This window comes from Rhyacophila brunnea, unplaced genomic scaffold (assembly GCF_057557595.1).
Source record: "Rhyacophila brunnea isolate RB1 unplaced genomic scaffold, BYU_Rbru_1.0 scaffold_8, whole genome shotgun sequence".
NCBI classification, from domain to species: Eukaryota; Metazoa; Arthropoda; class Insecta; order Trichoptera; family Rhyacophilidae; genus Rhyacophila; species Rhyacophila brunnea.
In genome coordinates, this window is record NW_028233350.1 from 1,510,291 (window position 1) to 1,536,326 (window position 26,036).

Consider the following 26,036-nt stretch of genomic DNA (forward strand, 5'->3'; position numbering starts at 1 on the left):
AAAGGCCGAGCATCTAACAGAAATACTTTCTCAATACAAGTTAGATGTTCTCGGGATCAGTGAGTGTCGACTCACTGGCATTGGCGAGAAGTTTATTCGTGGGTTTCGTCTATTGTACTCCGGACACGCCACATTGCAACGTAGTGGAGTCGGATTGCTGATGTCCAAGGAAGCTTGCAAGTGCCTCACCAGCTGGGAACCTATCTCCGAACGTCTACTCCGCGCTACTTTTAAGACCAAGTCGGGCTCCATCACTTTTCTGCAGTGCTATGCTCCCACAGAGGCTGCTAGCGATGCAGATAAGGATACATTCTACGAAAGTTTGGCGGAAGCCGCTGGAAATATCCCCAGCTGTGATCATGCAGTTATCCTTGGTGATCTTAATGCCAAAGTAGGATCTGACCCCTCGCGTGGACCCTTTGTGCTGGGAAAACATAGCCTTGGCCAAATGAACGATAATGGTTCCCGTCTGGTAGATTTTGCCTCAATGAATGGTCTTGTGATTGGTGGTAGTCTTTTCCCTCATAAGACCATCCACAAATATACATGGACATCGCCAGACGGTAATACAAGAAACCAGATCGACCACATTTTGGTCAAAGCGAAATACCGGCATGAACTGCTAGACGTGCGGACATATAGAGGTGCAGACATCCACAGTGACCACGAACTCTTGGTCGGGAAATCCCGTATAGACCTCAAACGAGTCCCAAAACCCAAAAGGACGGTCAGACTCGATGTGGAAAAACTGAAAAGTACCCGTGTGCGTGCAACCTATGAGCTGGAGCTGCAGAAGCGCTTATATGATGCTAGAACTCTCACGTCTTCCATCGACTCGGATCCCTTAGAAGGAAAATGGATATTATTCCGGGATGCTATAATGGGCTCCGCAACTACTGCATTAGGAGAGCGGCATACGCACAGACCGGACTGGATGTCACCTCATACATGGGAGATGATTGAGAAGAGGAAGTTCCTGAAAGAATTGCGAGACAATGGTACATACGACCCACAGCGCAGCGCGGAATACCAGACAATGGACCGCGTGGTAAAGCGTTCTGCCCGCCGCGATAAGCGCCGACGCCTGGATGACCTCATTCGGGATGCGGAATCTGCTGCCTGCAAGAATAGTCCAAGTGCTCTCTTCCGCATCACCAGAGCAATTTGCGGTAAGAAACGTCCAGTGGTCACTGCATTACGCAACTCTGACGGAGTGACAGTCACCGAACCTGCAAAGGTCCAGGAGCTATGGCGCCAACATTTCAGTGATGTCCTGAATCGCCCACCTCCATTGCATCCCTTCGATATTCCGTCGGAGATCACTACCCTCGGAATCACTACTGCATCGGAATTCTGCGAAGATCCTCCGACAACTGCTGAAGTTAAAGAGGCTGTCAAAAGACTGAAGCGCAGGAAAGCTCCTGGAGATGATGGCATCCATGCAGAATTTCTGCTCTGCGGACTGAGCGCTGTATTGCCGTCCTTGTGTGACCTTCTGCACGAGGTGTGGGAAAGGGAGCAGTGCCCCAAAGCCTGGAGGGATGGTACCGTTGTTACTCTGCACAAAAAGGGTAACCCACAAGACTGTAATAATTACAGAGGAATCACTCTCCTCAGCGTTCCCGGGAAGGTGTTGGCGCAGATTCTCCTGTACAGGATTAGAAGTCCCATGCTGGACGTTTTGCGTGCGCAGCAGAGTGGATTTGTCCCGGGGAAGTCCTGCTCAGAGCATATTTCAACTCTCCGAAGCCTTCTGCAACAGTACCAAGAGATGAATATACCTGTCGCCTGCTGCTTCGTGGACTATGAAAAGGCATTTGACAGTCCTCATCGTGAATCTCTGTGGCAAATTCTGCTAGGATATGGTGTCCCACGGAAACTGGTCGCCGTGATAAGTGCTCTCTACACCAATACAGAGTGTCGCGTGAGAGCAGCCGGAACATCCTCTGACCTCTTTGAAATCACGTCAGGAGTCAAGCAAGGATGTGTACTTGCGCCCTTTCTTTTTATCATCATGATGGATTTCATAATGCGTAAGACGGTTTGCCCCGACAGTGGGATACGCCTACATCATGATGACACAAGCGATCTATGCGAAGAAAGACTGTGCGACTTGGAGTATGCAGACGACGCAGTCGTGTTTGACTCGACGATCGAGAGGTTGGAGGTGACCGTGAACAGGCGCGAACTCGATGCGTGTGGGTCTTCATCTGAATGCCGCTAAGACCAAATCCATGTGCAGTGCTGCTTGCATCGACGCCGATACTCCTCTGCGGGTTTCTGGTCTGCCCGTCGAGCTGGTGTCCAGATTCAAGTACTTGGGTGCCACGGTTGCCGATGATGGTGGTATTTCTAGTGAGCTTGGAATCCGCATGGGTGTGGCGGGCTCTGCGTTCAACCAACTTGGAGTCGCATGGAGGTCAAGGCTGTATTCTGTGAGGACCAAATGTCGTTTGTTTAACGCGTGCGTGCTACCTGTGCTCCTGTATGGCTGTGAGACATGGCATTTTACTAACCTTCAAGAGTCACGGCTTTTGAGCTTTGAGAATCGATGTCTCCGCAGAATCTTAGGGGTACATTGGTACGACCGCGTTACAAATATCCGAGTTCGTGAGCAGACACAACAGCCTTCGGTGATTGAAATTATCACGAAGAGACGATTCACGTGGCTGGGACATGTATTCCGGATGCCGCCAAAGAGTGCGGCACTTCGTACCCTTGTGGCACAGCCTCAAGGGTTCCGTCGCCGTGGCCGGCCCTCCCTCACCCTGCAGCGATGCTACAAAAGCGACCTACGTGCTGCAGGTCTGACATGGCGGGAGGCACAGGAGTTGGCGATGGACCGAGGGAAGTGGCGCCAACTTGTGCTTGCCCTATGCCCCAATGTTGGGACGTGACAGGGTGAAAGAAGAAGAAGAAGAAGAAGAGATATTTGTTTTTTATTCAATTGTCATATTATTATTAATTGGGATAATGAGTTTTGATGAGAGTATAAAAATATGAATATAGGTGATGGGTAATAATAAAGAACTTAACATTACGACACTTTAGTTTACTAAACAAGATTTTCAGAATATTAGTATTTTGTTTGAGATATAATTATTATAGTGCATAAAGAAGGCGATCTCGCCTTTTTTGTAGGTAACCTAATATAACATAATCTTAGTCAAGTGGGTTATTCATAATATTGTTTTGATAATAGTATTATAATTTAAACAGCTATCGACTGAAATTGACTATATTAATTATACTATTATTGTAGGCTTGATAACTCAAATGGCTATTTACTAAAATATATATGTTTTTAAAATTATGGTGATTGTAAAATTACAGTAAAATATTTTTTTTGGAACATATTGTAGGTAGAAATAAATTTCCGTTTCTTACCTGTATATTACAGGTAGCAGTTTCGTTTTCACAAACAACGTAAGAAAATAATAGTTTTGCTTGCGCTAATTGGAAACGCAAACGAGAAATAATAATATTTCGCCACATCAAAGTTTATGTTCCCACCAAATGTACCAATTATCACTCCACCTAGAACAATAATGGAAATGTATTATTATTTACAGCTACGACTACTCAGTTGTCAACGACTGTCGCCGTTTAAGGAAGACATTTTAAACTTCCATAAAAATATGCATTATTTTTTATTAATTTAAGGTATATATTATTATAAATCACCACAGTATATTATTATAAAGGTAGAAAAGTAGTTTAGGAAAGGAATTAAAATCATCATTGGTTAATGTAATTAAACACAAGGTACTAAAGATTAGAAATAGATAATATTTTAAAACATGAAATTTAAATTTAAAAAATTATCTTCACGGTGTACCCTTTTATTGGCAGCGATTAACAATAATTCAATAATTAACGTAGTACCTAATCTCTCAAGTTATATATTTTCTCTTTTCAAGATATTCAACGTTTACTTAGTCGCAATTCATGATAATTTATAAAATGGATTATCACTTGTTTTTCACCATAATATATTTGTGATTATTTTCTTGCTGCTAATTATTATTATTACACAATGTCAATGATCAAGAGTCACTCTTTAATATGTTCAACAGATACATTTATTATAATTTTCATTGAAGTAACAACAATCTGTGAAAATTTTATAATAATTACAAAAATAAACTTTTTAAAACTTTTTTTTGATAAAATCCCAATATAAAATACATACCTACAACGAATAATTTCAATACATCCTATAAGCGCCAACTTTCAATAAATTTACATAGTATTTACAATAAAAATACTAAGACACTAAAACTATGCATATAATTTGAGGAGATTGTAGCCTTTGTTCAGTTGTTGGACCTGTTTAGCTAACTAGTAACCTGGCTTTATTTTTTTCCCCTTTGTAATAATATAATTATGACCAAAAATACTTCGGTCAGAAGTTTGTTTAGTAAAAAGTGCCAAAATATTAACACTATGGCGGTAAAGACCACTACATCGCTATTCTAAAAATACATGAAGAAACTCCTTCTTCAATAAACAAAATATGTTTCGTATTCATAATATTTATTATTCCTTAATCTTTAATCTAATTAATTATTACGTATTCTAACTTGTTATCAATAGCCTGTTATTCGTATAAGACTTGAAAAATAGGTCGTTATAACCAATTTAAAATAAATTGAAGATATCTCTAGATTGTTATTCGCAAAGAAAGCTTTTCGTGGAATAAATAACTACAATAATTTGCAATTAAGTCACCGGCTTCCGGGCGTGATGTACAGATGTAGATAGATACTGAAAGAGTGAATTATTCTAACCTCACTCTAAAAGATGTTGCCAAACAAGTCACACATATTAAATATTAGGTATTTTATGTTAAGTCGAAAGATATTTCCTTTCTTGTTTCCTTCATTTATGTATTTATAATTTTACATTATAAGTTAAAAATGTTATCGTAAGCAGTAATATAATACATAACCTCCATCCACATTATTTTTTATCTAGCGCGTTACGTGACCATCTGTGTATACATACGCATTCATGGGTTATGGGTTCGAGGTAGCGGCTGGTCAAACAAAATAAATTAAATGCTATTTTTTCAATGTGCATTTCTTGTAGTCCAGTGAATCAGTGAGTTGTGTGAATAAGAAATCGATGGTTCAGTTAGTGAGTTTAGTGCAAAGATATTGTATGTCTAGTTTTTGTCGAAATTGAGTTAACATACACAAAATGTTTGTCTGCATCATAATATCTTTATTCTGTAAAAATAGTATACGTTCAAATAGGATTTGAGAAGATACCGTATCATTCAAATACAAAATATTATCCATTTCTCATGCATCTCAAATTTTAAACTTTGATTTTCTCAGAGCATACAATATATTTGCACTAAATTAAACCATTGAATTATTCCTGAAAAAAAATTGTTAATTCCAATTTAAATTATGTTTTTCAATTAAAATCTTTATTATACTACACAATAGAATAGATAGAACATATTATTTTTAATAGCATTTTTTTCTAAAATATCAATATTATAGCTCATAGCAGTTTTTGTAATATTAACATTATTAGAAAGAGAATTTCTTCACAAAAAATGCATTTTTCTTAAATAATTTAACCACGTTGCATGAATTTACATTTAAAAAAAGTAACCATTCAATGTTATTTAAAGTTTACGTTAAATAATAATCTTCATTGCACAGTTCAAATTATTACTATTCTACAATACCATTTTAAAAAAATATTTCTATAATTTTTGAAAAATCAGAGTATAAAAAATGACAAGAATTTTAAGTGTGTGAAGTATTATTGCGAAAATAATCAGTGTTTTAATATATTGCTAGATATAGATTTCCAGTTAGACTTATGTCAATATTTTATGAATCACGGCCATTGAAAGTAATTTGTAAAAGAGCAAAATTTCCTTTCAGGGTGAATTGTTTGGGTGTAAATCTCTTTCAGTATTTTAGTTAGAAATCGCAGAGGCAACTGGCGAGAGGTAGAGCGGATCGTAATTTAAAACTGCCAATTTACGTTCGCCTATCTTGCTGCCCAGAGAATTGCGCGGTGCTTATTAGAAATCTGACTGGGAAAATTGCCATTTAGATGGCTTTACCTAAGGTCAGTTTATTTCTAACGTAATTTATTTTTTAATGACCACAGAATTGCACTGATATAAAGGATGTACGATTTTTTCTTTCTCTATTAAGTAGTGTTGACTTACTGTCAATTTTTGGTAAAAATACATTGAATTTAATAAAATAAAATACAACAAGACGTACTCCTTACTCCCAATAATTAAATAATCGTTCATTTCAAAGAGATATTGGCAACTGGCACAAAATATAAAATAAAACGAAACCGGTCTTGTTTTTTTTTTTAATTATGTGGAATAAGTACTACATAATATATCGCGTTTTAATTAATTTTATCTAAATTCTTGTCAATTATTAGGAACTTTATACTGGAATATAAATAGTTTAGTAACGTACCTTATGTAAAATAACACAAAAAGGTTCCATCAAGAACCCGTACACACTTTGTTACTAAAATCCCTTCAACATTAAATTTGTATACCACTGCTAAGGATAATGTTTTACAATAATAGTAAAATGTTTTATTTATCTATTGTGTAATTAAATAATAACAGGGTAAAATATCTGGTGAAAAATACGAGTGTTTTTTATTCGTTTTATATTCATTTGTTTTTGGTTGCTATGGTTTTCTGCTTTCCTATTTTCCGCCTGTCGTCGTCGGTATTGCCATTCCTGCTACCACAATGTCACGGAATATGTAAAAATATTATTTCCCTAATTAATATTTAATAAATTAGTCATCTAAGTGGTTAAAATGTCTTTCTCAGCATTACAATAAATCTTTTTAGTGTTTTGAAAAATGTTCCTCATTTTTTTATTCAAAATATTGTTTTTAAAATTAGAGCAACACAGAAGATATGTGTGCGTTTAAGATTTATTTTTTGAAAAATGTAAATATATATATTTGTTATAAATACCTCAGTGGATAAAATAGCACATCATAAGTTTTTTTTAAATATCGTCATACATACATCGTAGTAATTTTAATAATCCCTCCATCAATAAATTGTGTTCTTATTCTACCGATGTTATTTTATTATCCACTAATAAAAAAACATTTGAAATCATTTTAATATGGTTACAATTTGCAATAGGTATAGCAGATAATCAATAGTACTTGTTATTCATCCCATGTGTATAAATTATCATAGAGACAACTAGTCACGTCCAATTATCTCGATGAAAGCTTAAACTCCATTGCATTTAAATATTTGAATTCAGTACAAAGCTGGAGCAATTCTGCGTACGATTGCATTTGATTTTGATCAGAAATAATAATAAGCAGAATAATCCAAGCTCCACGAAATAATTATTACTAACTGTTGTTCATAATGTAATTTCCATTGAAATTCATGCATTTTAAGCCATACTATTCCAGGGCTTAGACTTAATGAATAAATTTATAGAAACGCGCTTATATATTTTGTATTTTTTATGACATATAAAATATCAATAAAAATTTACGTAACCATTTTGAATGAACTAGTATTATATGAGATACATATAATTTAGAACTATCCAGCAAATTTTCACGTGGATGATGAAAATTTTATGTTTATACTATTTTAAAGTATCCTAAAAATGAAGTGCCATAATTCGGTGAGAAAAAATTTAAAGAACGTATTTTTTAAATATGGAATACGATGAAGCACTTGGATACATTATACGAGTATTATAAATAATTACAAGATAAAAAGAACTTTTTAAATACCACGTTTTTAATTCTGTTTAATAATATAAACTTGACAACTCTATGTATTAATAAATACTTTTTTTTGTACTTGATAAAAATACTGAAATGTCATTTTGACATTTCATATTGATTTCCATAGTAACGCACGTATACATTAATACTTTAGTTGCTAGGACCGTCTTAGCAACCAATAATAGTGTTTTACTTTTTACGGATTTATTCCGAAATAACTTGCCATACAAAACAAAAATAACTGAAAATGAATTCAATTTTGCTTAAAGATGGCTAAAAGTATTAAAAAAATGCTTTGTCATCGTGTTCTGATATATTCTAAAAGTTTAAAATGTCTAACTAGTCGAGAAGTTAGTTAAAAATCAATTGCAAGATTTGGACAAACAAGAAAAAAATTGTACTGGACAAACAAGAATATGAGCTAATAAAAACGTAATAAAATACATCTAGCTGATTTGATAATAATATATGTGTAGTAATCAAAATTCAATTAATTCATTACTTTAATGGACGTTCACGCGGTAGAACTCAATTAATGCATAATGCATATTAAAATATTAACATAATGCATATGAAAAAAAGTTATTTTTGTTATTTCTACTTTAATTGAGTCATCGAAGTTGATATTTATTTTGCATTATATACCTACTAACTGCCTTGCTAAATAAGTAGACAGTGTTTTGGAAAAAAATAATTTCTAACATCGTGGGGTACTGCAAAAAATTGGTAGGTAAATCTCAAAATCATCTTATGTAGTAATTTTAATTATTTGAAGTTTGACATGGCCTCCAAAATCAGGCATAATATAAATTTCTATATATTTTACAATACCTTTGTATGACCTTGTTTTTTTGCCACCGTACATCTCTATATATATAAAAATCTCGTGTCACGATGTTTGTGGTCGAACTCCTCCGAAATGGCTCGACCGATTTTTATGATTTTTTAAATGTATATTTTTTAGGTATAAGAATAGGTCAACAAGTATATTTCATACCTCTAGGTGATTAGGGTATCTCTATCCAGAAAATTTTTCTTTTATTTTTTTGACAATTTTTTTTAAATATTTTTTTTTATTATTTAACATAAAAAATACCTATAATCCCAAAATTTCACCCTCCTACCCCTACCCTTCCATTTTTTAATCGCAATTTTATTATTTTTGTATGAACAAATTTAACCGTCGTTCGTATTTCAAACAGAACGTTGTTGAATGACAGATGGCGCTACGTCCGAGAAGAATTCAAGAGAAGCGTCGCGTCATTTTGACATTTCATTCGGCATATCACAACGCAGTGCGTGCAAAATTTTGTACGATTTATTTTAATTTATCTATTTTTATGTGCGTGTATTAGAGTGCACAATGCCAGCAAGACGCAAGGGAGGCCATTTGGGCCGTCGAACGAATAAAGCAAAAAACATGCAAAATAGTAGAGCAGAAAGAACATACGAACAAATCCAACAAGATAACAAAAACGTGCGTGTAAGCATGTCGCAATTGCGTGCATCTCAATCACAAGAGGCACGAGCTGAACGAAATCAACAACAACAATTGGAACGGAGCCAAGCGCGCCGGTCCGTAGTTAACACACGCAGAGCAAATGACCGACAACGCCGACAACTACATCTACATCGAACATTTACATCCGCTTCGTTCCTTCGTCTCGTATTCGAGTATGAGCCAGATATTGAATATTCCGCTCATCCAAAAGTGCTGATTGGTGCTATGGACAAAGAATGTCCCCATTGTCATGCGCTCAAATTCAAACATGAGTCAGCCGGGATGTGTTGCGCATCAGGAAAAGTGCAACTACCAGAAATTGAGATACCACCAGAACCATTGAACGGCTTGCTCATCGGCACGGTTCCAGATTCAAACCTGTTCCTGTGGGTCTATTCTATACTTATCGAACACTAAATTGATAAATAGTATCAAACTTAGGGTAGGTTTGTATCAAAATATTAGCACTTATTGTAACAATTACACGAAGCCGGTTTTTATTGTTGCAATAAGTGCGATATTTTAACAGCAGCAAGATAGGTGCTGTTAAAATATAGCACTTATTGCAACAATAAAAACCGGCTTCGTGTAATTGTTACAATAAGTGCTAATATTTTGATACAAACCTACCCTAAGTTTGATAATATTTTTCACTTTATCACTTTAGCGGTCGATAAGCATAGAATAGACCCACTGAAGTCCATTCACACATTCAATTCATGCTTCCAAATGACTTCGTCCGGAGCAACAGAAATAGTTTACAATACTGCGGCAAATGGTCAACAATTCCATTATACGTTCAAAATCAAAGGCCAAATATAATACCACAAAGTAGGCTCATTGCTGCCAATGCCAAACGAACCACATACATTTGTACAAATCTACTTCATGAGTGAGGACATCAATCATGTTGCGGCTACAATAGCCTCAATTCGCCTAATGCCAGGCGCATCGTCAGCAAATTGGCCGCCCTGTTGAATGAGCACAATGAATTATTGAAATTCTTCAAAGCACACATGCACGAATTGCAAAGTAACAATCACGCTATTGTCATCAATCCTGATAAAACACCAGCTGGAGAGCACGTGCGTCGATTCAATGCGACTGTTGTTGACGACATTGCTGGAATCATGGTTGGCGACCGCACATCGACGTGAGAAATCGTGATTCGAAGAAGAAACAATAATCTGGAGTTCATCGCTGACACACACCGTTCATACGACGCTCTCCAATATCCGCTAATTTTCTGAAAGGGACAATACGGATATTGCATAAACAGTAAACAACGAGATCCTGTCACAGGTAATTCATTCATTATGAACATCATTACTCATTTTGAATTGAGAAAATGAATGGTTGATGTTTTTTTGTTTTTATCGGCGGTCATCGTCTACAGCGCTCTATTCCTCTTTCTGTCATAGATCCCATCCCCACACACTAACGATACATTCGTTATTTTTTATTTAACAACCAAAATATTCACTAGAAATAATTTATATGGCAGAACAACGTTTGCCGGGTCAGCTAGTATTTATATAAATATACGCATAATCCATCTTTAATTTTATATACCTAAATAACCGATATACCAAATTTTGGCAGCACCCCCACGATATGAGTATGAGGAAATGTTCCCCGCTAAATTTAAATATAATTCTTTAAAAAAACAATGTTTTATATTTATAAATAGAACTAAATTTTTGTCAAATTGCTACCATATCATAAGTAAAAACACAGTATATTAATGCTACTAAGTAAAAACTCAGTGTTATTTAGATTAACACTGTATTTTTACAAAACAACTATTCTGTTTAGATTTATTAGTTCAGGGTTATGATCGAACCCGTGTGCATAATAATTAGAAAGACGCATTTTCTTTTGTGATTCGTCTACTTGAGACAATAGTTTAAACCCATCTTAGAATTAACAAAAATATCTTTGTTTCAAAATCATTAAAATTCAATATTGTTATTATTATTCATGTTTATAGATTTCAATAAACTTTAGAGAGGTTTTACGTCGAATAGTAAATGTTAAGACGTGATTGTTTTAAATCGAGTCATAAAATTATACTTCTATCAAATTGCAGTTCTTAGAATTTTATTTTTCATTACTCACGTCTCTATATCATAAATTTAATGTAATATTAATTAGTAAGCATGCATTATAAAGGTATCGCAATCATGTTGCGCTGCAACCAAATAATGAAAGCTAACTGCGGTGTATTTAAAGCTGGAACAGGTGCAGGCGGCTATGTCAAATATTCTGCGGGCGCGCCCTTTTCGTATCAACTTTTGAAGCCGCCTAAATTAATAAGGAGGGGCATACTTCTCAAAAGGATTAAAGTCATTGTGAAATATTGTTTAGAATTGCAAAGTCGATGTGTTTTAATAATATTATTAATTATTTTCTGTTTTAGTTTCCTATTTCAGCATATAGGTACTGGGTAGAGTGGGGTGATAATATTATCGTGTCGTACTATTAACTCTTTTTACTATTTCTATTTTTTTTAACTTTTCCATTTCATAGAAAACATAGTAGGAAACTAATACCTATATAATATATGCAGATTCTTGTATGGTGTTCTAATGAAATAATGCATAAGCTTTTACGAGCTGCCAATCGAAAGTGTCCATACCATAATCGAACGTAAAAAGTTTTTTCCTCCCTGTCAATCAGTGCACACCATTTTTTAAATCAACGAAAGTAAAGTTAGAATTTCTAAATATAAAAATCTAAAATACTCTCGTCAAAAATAATGGACGAATCGGCTCTATAGCGATAAAATAAAAGTAGCTTATATGTGTCGCTAGATTTCAAAATCAGCCAAGTCCATAATATATGAATAGGAGAAAAACAGCTTTTGGTTTTCTCAAATACACAGTCACAAAGGTGAAAGTTTATAATATTTCGAGTATATAATATTTTAAATTAATAAATTCCACATTTTGATAACGCAGAAATGTTAGAAAGCAATAGTTCTTCAACAATTCACAAAAAAGTCAAAAATACCTAAAGGTGGACTTGGCTGATTTTGAAATGTAGCGACACATATATTGAAAAAATTTGCCACCAATGCTTCCAAATCTATGATTGTAATTATGCATCATTGTGCAGAATTAAGAATGACTGAAATTCATATTTTGCCATAATATATATATTCACATTTTGTCTGCAGCACTACTGCACAGTTTCCATGATTTCTCTTAGGATACATGGTCACCATTTATCTAATATGAAGTTGACTAACAAAACATTAGGTTTCCAAATATCAGCATTTTTTTCCATGCCATGACTCGTCCATACTATACCCGACCATGTCCGATCCTAATAAGATTATATATAGGCCTCCACAGACTAGAACTTTGTATTAACAGATTTTGTATGCAAAGTAGCTTGTTAGCAGAGTAAGTCAAAGACATGAACAAAAATGTATATTGTGCACCTTTATTGTAAGATACATCGAATAAATATGTCAACAATATAATATACTTAGTTCATTTCTTTTTAAGATATTTACACGATCACAATATGCAGATAGCAAAATAGGACAACAATGCTGTGAAGAACTGAAGAAGTGCTTTTAATGCGTATTAGCAGTTTATGTCTTATTGCAATGTCGTACCGATATTCTATTTCTAGCAAAATTTATCTGTACTTGGGCGTGTGACTTGTAATGGGCGATCAAAATTTTAATGAGAAGGGTGATTTACGAAGGACTTTTTTAAAATATTGTGACTACTGTAAGTGAAGATGTTATGTAAACAAATGGGTAGCTTAAATAACGAGTCACAATATACTGAATCAAAAATAAGTGTTTTGATTTTAAATCAATGTTTTTTTTTATTTTGGTGTCGAATGTAACCAAAAATCTAGTATGTGACACAGCATTTATCATAATGCTAATCATTAGTTTTAGAATGTTTAAGTAACACGCCGTATATCTATTCCAGTATTCGTGTTATGGAAGGAAATTCAAATATTAGACTAATGGAAGTTGATGCCCGTATATGAACTGTATTATTTCCTTTGGGAGCAGAGCGCTTTGATAAATTAGCCTAAGAGCAACCTAAAATGCATCAAAATACCAGAGAAGTAAATTAACTTAAAAATAGATTACTCTGTAAATGAATTATTATTATATCTGCATCCTCATAAACCAAAGGTAAATGATGTTATGCTATTCTTCTTCTGCCTTACCCTATCGAAGGTTGGCTTCTATCGACGTTTTTTGGTTTATCGTTTGTTCTGTACATACCATTTTCGTTATTAGAAAAATAATGTTAATTAGTTCTTCCAAATAACTAGAGACTTTTCTGAATAATTCATAGTTTTTTATACAAAGGCTTTGAAAAAATCACACAAATACATTGTGTCCTCATCGGAAATCAAACCCAGAGCTTCCGAATGGAAGGCCAATGTGTTTTGCACTAAAATACGTTTATCAAGTTTTATTATAGTTTGATTAGATATGTATATTGTATTCAAATAATTAAGACTAAACATGTTTACTTCAATCAAGTTAATGTTGTCTTTTAATATATAGCAACGTCAAAATAGTTTTGGCGAATAACTAACAACATATTCTCGTAAAAATATACATTTCCACCATTCTGAGAATACTTTTGTGCTGTTATGGACGAAAATAATTGTGATCTAATTTCATTGTAAACAAAACATTATTTATAATTTTTAATTTTAATTTGCTACCAGCGAATGTGTAGTATGACAACGTAATTATTAGAGGTCAATGAAAATGAATAAAAAAAAAACTAGAAAAACTGGTAATTGTTTTTGTCTTTTTGTCACGAACCTTTTATATATACATAATTGTACATAGATAACTTTTAAATCTTAGCTTGATTAATATTGAATCGATTACTTAATTGGTCACATTAGCCAGGATATAATGGATGTAAGTCTCACTTGGTAGAAATAATTTTTCTAACAGGTATTTTTTCTGAGGTTTTTCAAAAAAGTAAATAACAAATGCCTTAAATACTTGTGAAGCTATGGATCACGGGTTCGTTCCAGCGGCTAGAAATAGAACGTGTGTTTGATTCAGTATAAGAAACCAATGGTTTAGGTAAAGTTATTTTTTCTAATAGATATTTTTTCCGAGCTGTTCCAAATTAAGTATTTTAATAAGGAATGCTTTATATACTTGTGAAACTATGGATTGCGGGTTTGTGCCGGCGGCTAGAAATAGTGCATAGTTATTTTTCAATGTGTGTTTGATTCAGTATCAGAAAAAATAGGTTAGATAAATGGCTAATAACTAATCCTCGTAGAAAGTTTGTTTACATAATCTAACTAAAAATAACATAACGTAGAATCCCGTTTGTCTGGTTTGGGAGTGAAAACGGTTAATTATTTTGCATTCTAAACTAGTTTGTTTCATTCATTCATTGAATGAAAAATAAATAACAATATTATTGTGTAAAATATGAATAATCTATAAATTAATTGTTTATTAAATTTCAATTATGATAAACCATTATGCTTTACCAGCTAACCTATGATATGCTAGATTTTATTAAGTAGACAAGAATTTTATAAAACAACTAATATTCTTTAAATATCGTGCCAGAACAATCAATAACTTGACACATGATGTATTGATTAGAATATTCAATTAATATCCAGCATTGAAGTTTAATGATTCGTCTACAATAGCTAATTAATCTTATGTCATATGAAAGACATACATAGTCAATAATCCGTCAGCGTCAGTTATTATTACCGTGCCAATACAGTTTGCATAATGTCGTAAATATGCCAAAGATTGATTCAATATAAATAAAAAAGAATTCAAGCTCCACATGTTTCTATTTTCGTTATAAATTTTTGTTTTTTTTTTAATTTAGAAAGAATATAAATTAAAACTATGAATGATTTCAAAAATCTTCATTAATCGTTCTATGATATAATTATACAATATTTAATAATATGAATCATTGCAATTTTTTAAAAGTAATAATAAATATTTTATAGTTTGCAATATTTTTTTATTGTCTTTAGTTAGGTAGGTATATATTGATCATGTTATATCCAAATTATTATAAATATATTGCATTGCATTAATTATTCTGTGAAAACAAATTACTAAACGAATCTATTACTTTTACCTTGCACTCTTTCAGACATGTGCATAATATATTCAGAAATTGACTTATCTATATTATGTACTTATGTTAATACCAATATTTTCTAATTTCACTATATTATTTTGAATTCATTTGTTTAATCTACTTACTTAAATTATATCAAATTTGCAAGTACCTATTTTATTTCAATTATTTTCATATATCAATATTTTGCAGTGGGCATTCTATTGAAAATACCAGCTGTGAGTCATCAAGTCTTTTTACTATACAATACATATAAATTTTAATTCAATCTTTGATCGATACTTAGCTCATATGACCACGATTAATTGCAGTAATCCGACGTTTAACTAAATGTACACACATATAATATATATATATATATTATGATAATAATATGTCCAAAGGTACAATGGCCATCAAAGTAAATTCTATTACGGTATTATCGATTTCACTTAAGCTGGACTTAATCAAATAAATGAAGATGTTAAGTGTAGACTCGGTCCAGTAAATTGACGTGCTATGTAATCTATGTTCTCCTTTGTGGTGATTACCGATCCTATATACTGTGATCTAAAACAATTAAGCGATAATGTTGTATATTGAACCTTGGGCTACGATACAAGTGGTTAGCTAAAATCTATTAGTAAGGGATGGATAATCAACTTTGTAATAATTAATTATTTAATAAATATATTTTTTTATAATCTATTAACAGAAAAAATGCATATAATATCAGTTAATATTGTTACATAAATAAAAATTCTTCTACTTAAAGTTTCATCTCATCTATATAGGTCACAAATCATTGATCCCGCGGAATGTAACAACTAAATTGCATAATTATAAAACCGCAAGGCCCACTATAGTTAGTCCGTGACACGAAACTATAAACTGCGATGGTAGTGCTAGTTATTGTACTTCGAATGCAATATGATAAACTTTTTGTAGAAAATGATGATTGTTGCATAACTATTGAATTAAATGGTAATAATTTTGCGACATAACATACATCTCCATGTATTGCTAACGGTAACCTGCATTCGAATATAAACTATAACTAACACTACCATCGTAATTCAGTGCTATGACCTGATAGTAATGTTGGCCTTGATAATGTCATATTCTTGTTATACCAAGTATTGTTTGATAAGTTGTAGGATATGGGGTTTTCATCATACATCACGACACATTAAAAATACGATATGATTTGTGAGAAATAAGGAAAAGCAGACAAATTGTTGGAAGTAAAAATTTTTAGTAGTTGGTTCAGTAGCAAAGTGAGCTGGAAATTTCGTCACTAAGTTTGTCAACGAAAGCGGTTCTGGGTGAAGTTAGCGAAATATATTTTTTTTTCAATTCGTTTGATAATTTTATGCATATTAACTTGATTGCAAAGTATAACGTCAACGGCCAGATCGCTTGGGATCTCATAAAGTTACATGCATAAAATGGCTGTCAGAACGAAACAATCGATCTCTCTTTTCCCTCACCTGTCACGGTGACCTTGAGAGTACTGGTTTAAATCTAATATTTAATGCCAGGGACCTTCTTTGACTCTACCCAGTTGAATATTAGCTGCTTCGATGTATTTATTTAGTCAAAAATTATGAATGCAGTTTTAGTGATATAATTTTTTGGACGTCATTACCGAGTGATTAATTTTGACGTCGAAAGTTATTGGCTTTTACTAGAGCCATGTTGAGTGAACATCATTCAAAAATTATTCGTAAAAAATGCCGCTTAACTCAGAGTAATGATACATAGAGAGCGTCTATCTTTCGGCAAATTGAAGCCGTGCTTCTTGCGTATAACGCATAGTAGGACCTCAATATTTTATTATGATCAACTAAACTATGAAACGTTATACCATCGTGTTGCTTCTCAGTACGTCTACCAAATTTAAACGCAACATAGTTAACAATAATAATATGTTCTACTAAAATAATTAAATATAATTACCAATAACTTTATATTTAATACAAAAACAATAAATTTCAGCAACACATGCTTGTAGTTTTTAAATGAATGTAATCAGTCAAATCCATTTATACCGGCGACGCTTACAAAAAATATTAAATTCAGCCGTAGAGATTCTATCTTATTCTAACGCAGAGTGCGGAGATATAAGCGTATCGATTGCTTACTCACTCGCACTTATGGTTCGTTTTTGTTCAAGCCTTGCCGCTTATTAATATGATCGTGACTACGCGACGCGAAAATTGTGCAAATGACGCGTGCAGAACAAAACATAATTTATCATAAAAAGTCAACATGCGTCCATTTAATGTTATTTTTATTGTTCTATTACTAATAATAATAATATATTCATTTACATGCTTTCTTTTTCAAGTAAATGGGTAACGTTTTTTAGTCATCTTTACACGATTTGAGAATTAATTCCTCCGTCGCCATCACAAAACAAATTGACGTGTTCACAGCTCGACTTTCGCTCTCCGATTGCCAGCCAGTCCGAAATTTCGTCGCAACTATAGTTGAAAATTATTTGCCGTTTCACTGAAGTACCGTCTTAACAACGCCGAAATGATTTAGTAGGCAGAATAAATGTATGATAGTGTATAATAATTAACATTTCTATTTTGTTTTGTGAAGAAATATTTAAGTTATTGGTGATAATCTCGAATTTAACAGGAAACGGTTAGCCACTCCTTTGTTTTTAACTGAGTCGTGAATCTTACTCGAAGGTAGAAGATAATCTGTAATAATGGTAAAGTCTCAATAAGCGTATCTAGCCGTCGATCGGCGTAACTACTTACTGCAAGATTGGTCAGGCATTACGCTCTTGTCTATTTAGTATGCGATTAAATCTGATAAGGCAGGATAATTTAATTGGAATTGAAAATGTTGCTTAGAATTTGTAATCGATAGTCGGGGAAAAAATACACCATGATTTAGTACACCAACTTAACAGAATTTGAATATTGCTTTAAGCGACTTGATTTATAGTACCTACATGTTTCCGGATACACGTTGTTTCTACCTATACTATGCACTGTGTTTTTTTTATTTCTGCCCATAGTGCACTTTTAAATAATTACTCTACGATTATTTATTTTAAACACGACTATTAGAATGCAAACGTCCTTTATTTATGTAAATTACATCTAAATCGAAACTTGATTTAAAAATTATCACCAAATTGTATCGCGTTCGTATCTCTTACCAGTAGTTTGCCCAATGATTGCTTAGATACAGTTTCAATATTAGCTCTGATAGTAATTAAAAGTAATTTACTTCCTACATACTGTTTTAATAAATATTACATTATTTTTGCTACATATTTTATTATGAATAAAATTTTCACAAATGCATGGTGACCCTCATAGTCTAGTATGTAAGAATATCGTCCGGGGGCTCCTAGTTTAATTTTCGCTAAGGTCACAATACATAATAGTATGTTAATTTAATAAACTTTTTTTATTCAACTAATACTACACAAGATTTGAGAATGTAACATTCTATAATATATTGAATATTATTTATGATACATAATTTTTCTGTAAAATATTTTTTTCTAGTGTGTATATGCATAAGATATTTTCAGATTATATATGTTAATTTCTCAAAAGGGTTTCTGTCAAAGTCTCGCCAATACTTCACATTATTAACATAGTCTTGTGGTATTTTGTGGTATTAAAAAAAGAAGAAGAAAAAATAAAAAGCAATGCTAATCATTATCATCGATAAAATCGAAACACATGTAATGTCACGAATCGCTATACGCTATTTTGACATTTATTAGCTGTTATTTAACGGACAACAAAAAAAAACAGATTACTTAAATACGGTGTATTTATGAATGTACATAAGACTAGTGAGTATCAAGTGATATATGTCAGAAGCGACTTGCGAGTAGGTATAAGTAAGTAGGCAACATTAAATAAGACTCATTGATATTATTATCAAAGACGTTGACTATTATATCAATTATCAGTGCGATAGAAAAATTTCTTCCCATGTCGAAAAGAATATACGAATTCAGTAGGTATTCTAAATCCATACTGTGCCAATTATTGATTCCTAGAAAGTTTTTTTAATGGGAAGCCGTTTAATGATAGGATACCCAAGTTGCAGTACTTAGATGGTGTGGCTCAGAATGAATGTGTGGGCAATCGGTGTCCTGGAATAGAGACGACGATGAACTGTTATGCCACGAGTTGTGTGATTATGGTTAAATGCTTCGCGAGGAAAGAGAAGCTTAAGTCGGTTCATTTAGCTGTAAGGCCCATCGGGCCGTCCGTCCTGGTCACCGCAAAGGCCAATTATATTGAATTTAAAAAATTTGCGGCTTCTTACTGCGGGCGTGAAGATCTCTTCACATCATTTTTGCTGTCCTTAGTTTCGTCTTTTGTTATATATATTAAATTCCTTTCTTTTTTTGTAAATTTCCTTGTGTCTTTTCTCTCCCGGCACTCTGCATTAGAGTAAAATCAATAAACTCAGTCAAAGCTCACTTGAGAGGGTGGCGACCTCAGTCTCGGGATACTGATCCTGGGATATTACCAGGCGTAAACAACTGTACAGATGCTTCACATCAAACGTAGTGCCTCGTGATACGCTCGATAAAGACCGAGTGTGGTGTGGGGTGGGTTGGTTTGGTTGGGTCTGTATTTGTGTTGTTATTCTTTTGAAAGTCAGTTCAGTAAAATTTTCAAATTCAAATCATAAAATCATACCTACATAGAGTTTCATTTAATTTTCCATAAATCAATTATTGATATTCTTTGTATGCTTAATATTATTAAGTAATTGGCACAGTTTGATTACCCAATACGATGAATAAACATCTAGCATAGGTTCTCTTAACTCCACATTATTAAATGTCATATTACCCAATGCTAAATTTATTGAGATTGTTTAGACATAACTACTAGACTAGTGTTGTACAGCCTCTTGCGATAAAATCTTTATATGTACAGTCAACGCTGTTTTGTCACCAGGAATTGATTTTTTGGAATGCCATTATTTATACTTACACATTAATATTATTTTGTATCAAGATATATCACCGAAGTGTAATTTGAATTTTGAATTATGACAAAGACGTATGATATGATATTTTTTTTGTTTCATGTTCATTATAACTTGCGTTTGCTAGAATTGTTATAGATAAAAAAAACAGATTATAATTACCATAAGCGATCATATTATTTGTTCATAATATTATAATAATTGGGTATTAATTTTTTCTTAATAATATGTTGAGCAAGTGGTTGACATCCATTTCTCGTAAAAACAAATTTTGTTAACACAAACCTCCACATGGTCGGATTAGATTAGATTTATTTTTCTATAATGTAGTGATTTTTTATGAAAACTATTATAAAAAAACAATTGTTTAATATTGCTTTATATTGCTTTATAAAGTATATACATTATTTGAAAACACTTCTGAGAAAATATATTATAACCAATAGAAAAAATCTTTTTGAAAAAAGTAAGCGCTTCAGAGAGAATTGTATGAGCCATTAGTTAAAATTTGTAGTAATTAAGTATGGTACCTGAGAGATGCAGGTTTGATTCCTGCGGGGTGGGGTGTCTTACGTTTTTCAAAAAAAAAAATCTATTGGTTATTATATATTTTAGTGTTTTCAAAATTATGTAAGGTCAATAATTAGAATGTTATATTGTTAAATCTTGTGAATTATTCGTTGAATAAAAAAAGTAAATAATTATAAGGTACCTACATCATTGAATAATTATTATTTCTACTGTTATTTATTAATACTTTTTGCTGTATCAAAAGAATTTTATTTTATTACGATAAATTGATGTTAGCCACTTGCTCAACATATTATTAGGTTCATACTATGGGTCAAAACACACATTGAAAATAACATATTAATTTTTCTAGTGTCAGGATTCGAACCCGGGACCTTCGAAAATATAAGCTGACGCGGGAATCACTCTGTCATTCTGGGCATTATAGAATAACGTAAATACTTAGGATAAAAATATATACTTGAAAATAGATCATTATTTACACAAATGTATTTAAAAAATGTATTTTCACGTCATAATTTATGGTGGGTAAATTGGTCTTCTCTAAAAACTTCGAAAAACTAGCACCATCACTCTCCAATTGCATTAACCGAGCATTCTTTAATCTCATGTGCCACAGTCCAGCCATCTCAGTTTTACATGGCCGATCCAGCGTAGTCTCTTCATTTTCATATACCAAATGATCTTTTCGCCACCATAATGAATATACAGCTCCTCATTATACATTGACCTCCAAATATCATCATTTGAACAGCCCCAAAGATACTTCTCAATCCTATCTTCTAAAAGATATCCAAATTTGTCTATGTAGTTTCATTATACGAAAAAGTAATTTATTTTTTCTGGTCAATTGAGATTAAAGTGAATCTAAATAATATTATGTTCTATGTTGGAAGTAGTGATATATATTATGTAGTGTACAATAGAGTTGATGAATCAAAATAATTATTATAAAAATATACCAACACCTACGCAGATTATCCTGATTAAAATATCATTAAGCCTTCACAAGTTAGAAACTGGGTGACGAGCTATAAATTATAACATGAATAGTTAAAAGTTATCGATTCCAAATAAAAGAGGAATTTAATTAGATATTGTTACAATAATAATTGGAAAATACTTGGTAAATATCTTTGTCAACCTATAATGCAGTTTTATTATCTAACTAATAAAACTTATACAGCTGGAGTTAATATAATATAAATAATTCGCTATTAATTATACAAATAAGTTATTATCAATATAACAGATTCCTTTATAAGAAAACTGCATGCTTGACATTCATAGGCAATGAAGCATATTGCACAATATGGAAATAAATTCACCTGTAATGCTATCGCGTCCACCTGAACTTCCAGTCTCTAAATCCGATTGGTCGTAGAAATGTGTATTCATGTTTTATCTAGGCGCTGGATCATGAAAGCTACGACAGTAGTTGAATTGCTCTCTGGGAAGTATGTATTACGAATGCGCATTGGTGGTCCTTTATGTTATTATATTACAAATCAATAGATTCTCAACATACTATTTGAAAAAAAAATATTGAAAGATGGAACGAATCGTATCTTTTCCTTTCCAGGTGAGATATATTACAACAATGTTACTAACCTTGCAGATGTCTATAATAACTGATGTAATGTTAGACTCCATCAATAGTTTACAAGATTTGCTATTGAAATCAACGTCAAAACTAAAATTAAAGTAATTCTGACGGCATCATGAAACATGTTAGTAATTTATTGCGTTTACTTTGCTTTAAATTACAATTATAATATTTATGGAGATTTAAAACATCTTGTATGTAATTATTAGGTAATAAAATATTTCTTTAGTCAATAATTCAATAGTAGAAATCCTCAATCGGTAAGTAAACGATGACTGAATCTATTTTTTTTGTAAGATTTGTAAAAGTAATGATTTTTAAAAGTATTTAAAAACCCGATAGAAGTTTAGATCATTTTTTTTATTCTAAAAATCAACACATGGCATTAACATTTGAAAATGATTTAGGGCATATATCCACCGCTGCTGTTTACAATTTGGGCCACTTTTTGGGAGCATTGCCGGCCCTATATTACGAATAACATGAACAATGACTTCCATTGTTGGTTTATTAGCATAAATTAGTGACCAATAGTCCAAAGATGGCAACTCGCATGACTATGGAGTTTAATTGACAGGTTCATTTCTTGAAATGAACTAATCGCCAAATTCGTTCTTCTCTTTTATATTAAGTCAGTGGTTGCGGTTGCCGTATGGCACGTAGCGCCATCTTCTTAAAACTACATCTCATTCGGATTAATGTTATCCATATTAAAAAAAAACTATAATACAATCTCAGACTTCTCTTTAGAACAAAAATAATGTCCGATGATGCCACCAGCGTGTAAACCGTACTAAATAGTACATTTTTATAGCTGTAATGGAGTCTGTATGGTATCTTCAGAATTCGTTTCTCTCTATATGAGGCAGCTTTGTTTATTAGCAAACCCGTTAATGCAAAAAATATCCTCATTGCTGAAAGCAATTTTGTTTTAAGACAACGTCTATAAGCTGTGGAAATCGACGACTTATTTTCAAATTAAATTTGAATAATTTACTCAAACGTGACTCCATTCAGGATGATTTTCCGGACTAAACTAATAAAAAATGTTAAAAAGTGAAAGCAGTATAACAGCTCAGTTTGACAGTGAACTTTTTCGCAAGTTCTATCAAAGCAACTACAAAAAATCTATATAATTATGAGTCTTTTTCAAGTACGTAATAAATAATATGTTCGATGAAGAGTGTGAGACTCTTAAATAAATCTATTTTTATAGCGAGAGATGCAGGTTTGATTCCTGCTGGGGTATCTTACTTTTTTCAAAAAGATTTTTTCTATTGGTTATAATATATTTTCACAGAAGTGTTTTCAAAATTATGTATGTTTAATAATTATAATGTTACATTCTTAAATCTTGTGAATTATTCATTAAATAAAAAAACAGTTAATTAAAAAAATATATATATATATTTTTCATCAGCATGTGTTATTTTGATGAAATAATACACATTTCTCTCAGCAAAATAAATAATTGCATTATTGCGTATACTAATAAAATACGTATTTATTTTCATGTCAAAACATAATTTAACTCATTTTCTGGTGCCACTGGTTATAAAAGCACCCAATGCATTTAATTTAAATCTACAGCACATAATTTTAGACGGAAAACTTTTGATTATTATCTCTCTTCTGGCTCTGATTTCCTGTGAGTGAAATTTGCAACTGCTTTTCGTTTTACCAAACAGTTCAGGTTAATAAGGTATGCTTCTACGTTCTAAATTTTAAAATAATAATGCTAACAGGTTGTATTGTTTTACGTGCAATTATTAATTTTATCTTTAATCAGAAAGGTAATAGTTAATTTAATGTTATTTACCAGTAATCCTTGATAGAAGGCTGAAATGAAATTATGAAGTATGTATGCTATCGTAATTATTACTTAGGCACATATTATTATAAATATATCAATTACTGCTGTGGCTTTAATTTGAATAGGAGAAAATGTTCGTTTTATTTTATATAGATCATATATATCATACTGTGATCGTTCACATTGTTGTTTATGAAATAATTTCGGGAGGTATTTTGTAATATCTACGATTTGATAAAAATACTAAATAATTGAGATTACATAATTAGAAATAAGGATTAAATTTTTCAAATGATGGTTAAAGAGTCTCAACACCTCTTACCAAGTACAACTTTTTTTGTTTTTAATTCATTTTTACATGTAAATTTGGCCTGATAGAATGAATGACAACGAATCCTTTTGAAAATTCTTCCAAACATAATATATTATATTGTAATAGTGGTGTTATTTACTTTGCGACGTGTGCTGTTTCTTCATTATACAACAACAGGTCATGAAGCTTATTTAACAGTAGTGTTATAGTAATGAAAACTCGTATAGAAGTAAAATAATTACAGGAATACTCAGGCTTTACGAAAATCACATATTATTAAGTGTCGTAAGGTTACTATCAAAACTTTGTAAGTCTCAAAAATATGTTATGGAGTTATGGCCATTTTAAAGTTTGTCATCTTCTATAACCTAAACCTAATTGAATTTTTATTTTATTAATATTTTGTAGTATATTCTAATATTTCAGTATGATAAATACTAATATTATCTAATGTGATTTATTAAAAAAAACAGTTTTTCTAACAAACCTATAGCAAATAAGATTTTACATAATATTAATTTTGACGGTAAATTTGTACGGGAATCTAGGATTAAAATTATCAAAAGTCAGATCGTTGTGCGCCTGTTGTCAGTATATATTTTATTTTATATCAGTTATTTTAGTAAAAGTAATGTCAACTATTTAATTTATCCACTAAATAGAATTAGTAATTTATGTTTTCCAAAGATAGCAAAATGCCTTGAAAAATATAATTTATTACATAAAAACACTTTGTAAGTATAGTTACAAACTTTTGGCATTGCATTTTTAAATCAAAATTCTATATTTTGACACCGAATTTCACATAAGAATACTGTAATTGGTCTTACAAACCTTTTGCTGTACATACATTGTTAAATGTTCAACAATAATAATTGAGCCTAAAGATATTGGTAAGTGTCAGTTTACAAACTTTTATCCATAATATAACTACTTTTCCGTGGTCCGATCAGGTTCAAATTTTCTTGGGGAATAGATATTTACCTAAATAATTTCTTATTACCTCAAAGTACCTAAAATGTTGAATTACCAACTTTTGACATCAACACCATGGTGTATTGTAAACTCATTGGGAATCGAACCCGGTTAAACTAATGCCTTACGGCTTACGCAATGGACTATGAAGACCGCCGCGTTTGTATATTCTTAAAAATAAAGTTTGTACATATTTAAGTTAATTATGTATTTCTATATAGAGATAGTAATAAACTTTAGAAGTTAATAGAAATAGTTGATTGTATACACTTAATAATTTAACATTTACATAATATCGATAATTGAAGAAATTTCACTAAAGGATTACGCTGGTTGGGTGTGAATAAGGCTTTAAATGAGGACAGGACCATTGAAAGAATAAATATTTTTCACATACCTATAAATAGTAATTTGAGTTGCTT

At 32.1% G+C, this 26,036-nt stretch overlaps 2 protein-coding genes across 3 annotated transcripts in view; both read left to right on the plus strand.

Moving 5' to 3' along the window:
• The window catches only part of LOC147063825 (uncharacterized), a 457,860-nt gene that overhangs the window by 181,801 nt on the left and 250,023 nt on the right, over positions 1 to 26,036 (plus strand). The window lies entirely within an intron of this gene.
• LOC147063826 (uncharacterized) lies at positions 161 to 11,284 on the plus strand. Its single transcript, XM_085959087.1, has 2 exons — positions 161 to 1,544; positions 11,268 to 11,284. Exons 1-2 carry the CDS (start codon positions 161 to 163, stop codon positions 11,282 to 11,284), a joined length of 1,401 nt encoding a protein of 466 aa, XP_085815213.1.

Excerpts from the sequence above, each read along its gene's own strand:
- LOC147063826 (XM_085959087.1), top strand. The coding sequence starts at position 161 with ATGTCCAAGGAAGCTTGCAAGTGCCTCACCAGCTGGGAACCTATCTCC.